The following is a 7,786-nucleotide window of genomic DNA, read 5'->3' as shown; positions in this document are numbered from 1 at the left end:
AGTCAGCCCCAACTCATAGTGACCCCTCCTTGGGTTTCCAAGGCAGTATCACTACGGAAGTAGGATTGCCCAACCTTCCTTCCGAGGAGTGGCTGCTGGGTTTGAACCGCCAGCCATCTGGTTAGCAGGCAAGTGTCTTAGCCACTATGCTACCAGAGCTCCCATGCCATAAATTAGGGCTCCTAAATTTGAATGTACCATGGACTGCTAGAAGAATGAACAAATCTGTCTTGGAGGAAGTACAGCCAGAATATACTTTAGAAGCAAGAATGGCCAGACTTTGTCTTTCATACCTTAGTCATGTTGTCAGAAGGGATCAATCCCTGGAGAAAGATATCATACTGGGTAAAGTAGAAAAAGGGAGCTCTGGTGACATAGTGCTGAAGACATTTGACTGCTAACCAGAAGCTTGACAGTTCAAACCTTCCAGCCATTCCTTGGAAGTTAGGCAATCTACTTCCGTAGAGATATCACCTCGGAAACCCAAAGAGGGGTTGCTATGAGTCAAATTGACTCAACAGCAGTGAGGGTTAGCAAAAAGTGGAAGACCCTCAGCAAGATGGATTGACACAACGGCTGCAATGACAGGCCCAAGCATAGCAATAATTGTGAGACTGGCTCAGGATTGGGCAATGTTTCATTCTGTTGTACGTCAGGAATTGAGTCAGAGCCAACTGGATGGCACCTAACAAGAAGTTTGCCCCTATTTTATTTATTTATTTTTCTTTGATGAACTTCATACTTTTAGGTTTTACATTTAGGTCTTCATTTAGGTTCTGTATATAGTGTGAGGTATGGAGCTTTTTCATTTTTCTGCAAGTGGATATCCAGTTTTGCCAGCACCATTTGTTAAAGATGCAATCTTTCCTCCATTTCATGGACTCTGGTCCTTTGCCAAAGATCAGCTGTCCATGGGTGGGCAATACAAATCGATCTGAGTTCTCAATTCTATGTGGTCTATGTGTTTATTTTTGTACCAATTAATAGCAGGCTGTGTTGACTATTGTGACTGTATAGTAGGTTTTGAGATCAGGAAGTGTGATACTTCCTACTTTGGTTTTTTTGTTTTGTTTTGTTTTTTTGTTTTCCTTCAGTAGTGCTTTGCTTTTCTGAGGTCCATTACCTTTCTCTGTAAAATTTGTGAATGGTTTTTTTCATCTCCTTAAAAAAATATTGATAGACTCTAGATTGGGATTAGGGAGCTCTGGTAGCATAATGGCTAAAGCACTTGACTGCTAACCAGAAGGCTGGCGGTTCAAACCCACCAGCCACTCCTTGGAAGGAAGGTTGGGCAATCCTACTTCCATAGTGATACTGCCTCGGAAACCCAAGGAGGGGTCGCTATGAGTCGGGGCCGACGCGACGGCACATAACAACAACAACAACAACAGATTGGGATTGCTTTGTATCTATAGATTGCTTTCGGCTGTTGCTAGGTACTATCAACTTGAATCTGACTCATGGCAACCCTGTCCACCACAGAACAAAACACTGTCTGGTCCTGCACCATCCTTACAATCTTTGCTATGCTTGAGCCCATTTTTCCACCCACAGTGTCAATCTCTCTTGTTGAGGGTCTTCCTCTTTTTTGCTGACCCTCTACTTTACCAAGCATGATATCCTTCTTCAGGGACTGGCCTTTCCTGATAATATAACCAAAGTACAGGAGACAAAGTCTGGCCATTTTTGCTTCTAAGGAGTATTACAGCTGTACCTCTGCTAAGACAGGTTTATTCATTCTTCTGGAAGTGCATGATATATTCAATATTCTCATGAACACTGTAATTCAAATGCAACGATTCTTCTGAAGTACTCTTTATTCATTGCCCAGCTTTCACATGCATATGAGGCAATTGAAAACACCATAGCCTGGGCCAGGCACATCTTAGTCTTCAAAGTGACATCCTTGCTCTTTAACAATTTAAAAAGGTCTTTTGCAGCAGATTTGCCCAATCCAACATGTAGTTTGATTTCTTGTCTGCTGCTTCTATGCTTGTTGATTTTGGATCTAAGTAAAATGAAATCCCTGACAACTTCAGTCTTTCTCCACTTATCATGTTGTTGTTGCTCATTGGTCCAGGTGTGAGAATTTTTGTTATATTTATGTTGAGGTGTAATCCATACTGAAGACTGTACTTCTTGATCATCATCACTAAGTACTTCAAGTCTTCTTAGCTTCAGCAAGCAAGGTTTTGTCATCTGCATATCACAAGTTGTTCATGAGTCTTCCTCCAATCCTGATGCCACATTCTTCTTGATATAGTCCAGTTTATTGGATTATTTGCTCAGCATATGGATTGAATAAGTATGATACATACCCTTCCTGATTTTAAACCATTCAGTATCCCCATAATATGTTCAAACAACTGCCTTTTAATATATATATGTATAGGTGCTTCATGAACACAATTAAGTGTTCTGGAATTCCCATTCTTCACAATGTTATTCATAATTTGTTATGATCCACATAGTGCAATGACTTTGCATAGTCAATAAAACACAGGTAAACATCCTTGTGGGATTATTTGCTTTCAGCTACAATCCATCTGACATAATTGATGATATCCCTTGTTCCACATTCTCTTCTGAATCTAGCTTGAATTTGTAACATTTTTCTGTTGACGTACTGCTACAGCTGTTTTTGAATTGTTTTCAACAACCTTCTGCTTGCATGTGATATTAATGATATTGTTCAATAATTTCCATATTCTGTTGGATCACCTTTATTTGGAAGGAGTGCAAATATGGATCTCTTCCAGTCCATTGGTCTGGTAGCTGTCTTTCAAATTTCTTGGCACAAACAAGAACAATACCTTTCCAGATTGCATCCATTTGTTGAAACATCTCAATGAGTATTCTGTCAATTCCTAAAGCCTTGTTTTTTGCCAATTCCTTCCATGCAGCTTGGACTTCTTCTTTCAATACCATTGGTTCTTTATCATATGCTACCTCCTGAAATGGTTGAACACTAATGAATTCCTTTTGGTGCTGTGATTCTATGTATTCCTTCCTTCTTCTTTTGATGTTTCCTGGATCATTCAACATTATGCTCATAGACTTCTTCAATATTGTTATTCAAGGCTTCAATTTTTTCTTCAGTTCTTTCAGCTTGAGAAATGCTGAGCATGTTCTTCTTTTTTTATTTTTTTAACTCAAGGTCTTTGCACATTTCATCATAATGCTTTAGTTTGTCTTCACAAGCTGCCCTTCGAAATCTTCTGTTCAGCTCTTTTACTTCATCATTTTTTCCATTTGTTTTAGCTACTCTCCATTCAAATGCAAGTTTCAGAGTCTCTTCTGATATTCATTTTGGGCTTCTCTTCCTGTCCTGTCTTTTTAATGATATTTCGCTTTCTTCATGTATGATGTCCTTGATGCCATCCCACAGCTTGTCTGGTCTTCTGTCATTGGTGTTCAATGTGTGAAATCTATTCTTCAGATGGTCTCTAAATTCAATGGTGAATACTTAAGGTAGTATTTTATCTCTCGTGGATATGTTTCGTTTTTCTTCAGCTTCAACTTAAACTTGCATATGTGCAATTGATGGCCTAGTCCACAGTTGGCCCCGGCCTTGTTCTGATTGATGATATGGGGCTTCCCACTCTTTCCACAGATGTAGTCTATTAGATTCCTATGTATTCCATCTAGTGAGGTCATGTGTATAGTCCCTGTTTATGTTGTTTTAAAAAAAAGTATTTGCAAAGATAAGTCCTTGGTCTTACAAAATTCTATCTTTGGTTGACCAGAGTGCTTTCTACCTCTGAGGCCATATTTTCCAACTACCAATGCTTCTTCTTTGTTCCCAACTTCTTCATTCCCGTCACCAGTAATTATCAATTCATCTCAATTGAATGTTTGGTCAGTTTCAAACAGCAGAAGTTAGTAAAATTTTTCAATTTCTTCATCTTGGCTTTAGTCATTGGTGCATAAATTTGAATAATAGTAGTATTAACTACTACTAATAATAATGCTAACTAGCATTGAAGGAGTCTATGGGCAAAATGTTGAACAATAAAGGAAGCATCAAAAGAAGATGGGAGAAATACACAGAGCCACTATGCCAAAAAGAGTTGGTTGATGTCCATCCATTGCAAGAGGGAGAATATGATCAAGAACCAATGGCACTGAAGGGAGAAGTCCAAACTACACTGAAGAAACTGGCAAAAAAACAAGATTTCAGGAATTGACAGAATACCCAGTGAGATATTTCAACAAACGAATGCAGCGCTGAATAAGCTCACTTATTTATGCCAAGAAATTTGAATGACTGCTATCTGGCCAACCTATTTGGTGCCCTTTCCAAAGAAAGGTGGTATAGCAGAATGTGGAAATTATCGAACAATATCTTTAATATCACACACAAGTAAAATTTTGCTGAAGATAGTTCAAAACTGGTTGCAGCAGTATATTGACAGGGAACTTCCAGAAATTTGAGCTGGATTCAGAAGAGGACAAGGAACAAGGGATGTCACTGATGATGTCAGATGGATCTTGGCTGAAAGCAAAGCATACCAGAAAGATGTTTGCCTGAATTTTATTGACTATGCAAAGGCATGGCACTGTATGGGTCATTACAAATTTTAGATAACATCTCAAAGAATGGGCATTCCAGAACACCTTAATGATGCTCATGAGGAACAAAGAGGCAGTTGTTTGAACAGAACAAGGGCAGAGTGCATGGTTTAAAATCAGAAAGGGTGTGCATCAGGGTTATATACTCCCATGCTTATTCAATCTGTATGCTGAGCAAATAATCTAAAAAGCTGGACTATATGAAGAAGAATGCAGCATCAGGATTGAAGGAAAGCTTATCTGTGAAATGCAGAAAACAATTCTTGCTTGCTGAAAGTGAAAATGACTTGAAGCATTTACTAATGAAGATCAAAGACTACAGTGTGTAATATGGATTACACTTCAACATAAAGAAAACAGATATTCTCACAATTGAACAAATAAGCAACATCACAATAAATGGAGAAAAATATTGAAGTTGTCAAAGATTTTGTTTTACTTGGATCCACAATCAAAACCCATGGAAGCAACAATCAAGAAATCAGACATTGTATTGCACTGGACAAATACACCACAAGGGACTTCTTTAAAGTGTTAAAGAGCAAAGATGTCACTTTGAAGAGGAAGGTGCACCTAACACAAGGTATGGTATTTTCAATCACCTCATATGCATGTTAAATCTGGACAATGAATAAGGAAAATCAAAGAAAAAATGACGCCTTTGAATTGTGGTGTTCGTGATGAATACTGAAAGTACTGTGGACTGCCAGAAAACAAACAAATCTGTCCTTGATGAAGTACAGCTGGAATGCTTAGAAGCAAGAATGGCCAGACTTCATCTCAATTACTTTGGTCATGTTTTCAGAAGAGATCAGTCCCTGGAAAAATATATCAAGTTTGGTAAAAAGGAGGGTCAGAGAAAAGGGGAAGGCCCTCCAAGAGATGGCTTGTCACAATATCTGCAAAGATAGGCTTAAACATAGCAAGGATTGTGAGGATGGCTCAGGGCTGGGCAGTGTTTTGTTATGCTGTACATAGGGTCACTATGAGTCAGGATTGACTCAACAGCAGCTAACAACAACAACAGTATTAGCTCATCTTTCTTGTAGGTGTATGGATATTATCCTATTACTGACAGCATTGTACTTCAGGATAGATCTTAGAAATTTCTTTTTGATGTCTAACGTGATGCCATTCTTCTTCCATTTGTCATTCCTGGCATAGTAGACCATGTGATTGATTATCTCATTCAAAATAGCCAATACCAGCTCACTGATAACTTTCAGCTCACTAATACCAAGATAATGATCTTTATGCATTCCATTTCTTATTTGACAACTTCCAATTTTCTCAGATTCATAATTCATACATTCCACATTCCAATCATTAATGAATGTTTACAGCTTATTCCAGTTACCTAGTGCCGCTTTGACAAGAATATACCACAAATGGGATAGCTTTATCAAACAGTTTATTCTCTTACAGTTTGGAGGCTTTAAGTCCAAGTTCAAAGTGCCAGGCACTAGGAGGTGGATGAAATCCCCTCAACCTTGGGGTTCAGCTCTGTCTTCTGTTCCCAGCCCACTGGAACTAGAGGCTTTTTTTTTCACACAGACAGCTGCTGTCTGCTGAGACTGACAAGCCCAAGGTTGACAAGTAAAAAGGCACAGTCCTGATGTTACCAAACCACATGACAGACCATTAATTCAAGTCCATTGAAAGTCCCAAGGTCAGCAGAGCATGGCAGGCTGCTGAACAATGACATGGCTACATGCAGGGTTCAAGCATGTCATAAACTAGAGACCATTCCCAAAGCTGCTTCTTATATATGGGAAGCAGACCACATCCCTAAGGCAGCTACTCAGCTGCTCCAATACATTCCACCATAGAGTTAATTACCAATCCTACCATGGGGAATAACTACGTCCAGCTGCCCAGCCACTCAACCAAACCTAGCCAAGTTGACACACAACCTTAACTACCACAATTCCACCCATTATCAACTTGGCACCTGTACAGATCTTCACTGGTTAGCATCTGTACAGATCTTTCTCACTGGGTGGCTCCAGTCCCCTAGTTCCTCTAAGTGGCAACCTCATTGCCTTGACCTGGCGGGCCCCATTCCTCTACCTCTTGGGCACGATAGCCCCACCCCCTCACACTTGGGCAGCAGCTGTGGCTCCATCCCACTGGCTCACATGAACGAGCAGCTCCACACTCCAGAACCAAGTTGGTGTAGGTCTGGCTCTTTGAAACCTAGAGGGCTGTGGTAGTTCTACCCCCAAAGCCCATGGTCCTACTTTTTGAGGTTGAGAAAGCTCTGCTTCCTGTTTCCTTGGTCTCTCCACTTCTGCCAATTAATGCCCAAGAGAAACCCACTCCTTCAGGAATCTCCCTGCCCAAAGGACACTTAGCTTTCTTGCCCCATGGGTTGGCCAACCTCCTACTCCATTTCATGCTGGTCTTTTCTACCAATTAACCCCCAAAGGCAACCCACTGCATCAGGAAACAGCCTGCACAATGGCATCCAGCTTTCTCTTCCATGGGCTGGTAAGGCTGTCACTGTTTCATGCCAGTCTCTAGGCTCTGCTCCTACTGTCTCTCATGCTGGTCTCTCTGCTCTGCTCCTGCCATTTCTCATGTCAATCTCTTGACTCTGCTCCTGTCGTCTCTTACGCCATATGCTGGGGTCTCTCTGGCAGAGTCTTGGGTCAACAATGCACTCCACTCCAGTTTCCACATTTTAGGTATCTGTCCCAGCAACACCCCACTATCTCGGTACTTAACTAACACACAGCTCTTTCTTCATATTTTGATTCATGCACATCAGCACATGTAGGTCCTGAAAGCTTTACTCTATCCATGCTACCCAGGAAGGAAGCAGGAAGCCAAGGGAGATGGCCAGATACAGGTGAGCCAGGAAAAAGCCTCCACCCAGGCAGGAAGCAATAGCCAGGGTGGATGGCTGGAACAGGTAGTGGGAAGTCCAGGTAATGAATGGAACAGTTTTGGAACAGCTAAGAGAGACAAACTTGTCTGTCAGTTTGTCACACTGTGGTGGCTTGCATGTTGCTATGAGGTTGGAGGCTGTGCCACCATGTTTCAAATGCAAGCAGGGTTACCCATGGTGCCTGGGTTTCAGCAGAGCTTCCAGACTGAGACCAACTTGGAAGAAGAAAGAGACCATCCACTTCTCAAAGAATTGGCCAGGGAAAACCTTATGAATAGCAGTGAAACACTGTCTGATATATTACTGGAAAACTTTATGAATAGC

The 7,786-nt window shown here is 40.9% G+C and overlaps 1 protein-coding gene across 1 annotated transcript in view; it reads left to right on the top strand.

Annotated features, from left to right (window-relative positions):
• The first annotated feature begins 7,409 nt into the window (after positions 1-7,409).
• MX2 (MX dynamin like GTPase 2) overlaps positions 7,410-7,786 on the top strand; it is a 43,729-nt gene continuing 43,352 nt past the window's right edge. Inside the window, exon 1 of the mRNA XM_007947319.1 lies at positions 7,410-7,423. Within this exon, the coding sequence (XP_007945510.1) occupies positions 7,410-7,423 (14 nt within the window). The remainder of the gene's footprint in view (positions 7,424-7,786) is intronic.

Source organism: Orycteropus afer, unplaced genomic scaffold (assembly GCF_000298275.1).
Source record: "Orycteropus afer afer isolate SDZICR_OR568_19922 unplaced genomic scaffold, OryAfe1.0 scaffold00179, whole genome shotgun sequence".
Taxonomy (NCBI): domain Eukaryota; kingdom Metazoa; phylum Chordata; class Mammalia; order Tubulidentata; family Orycteropodidae; genus Orycteropus; species Orycteropus afer.
Note: the sequence above shows the minus strand (reverse complement) of the source record. Positions and strands in the feature narration are given on the sequence as shown.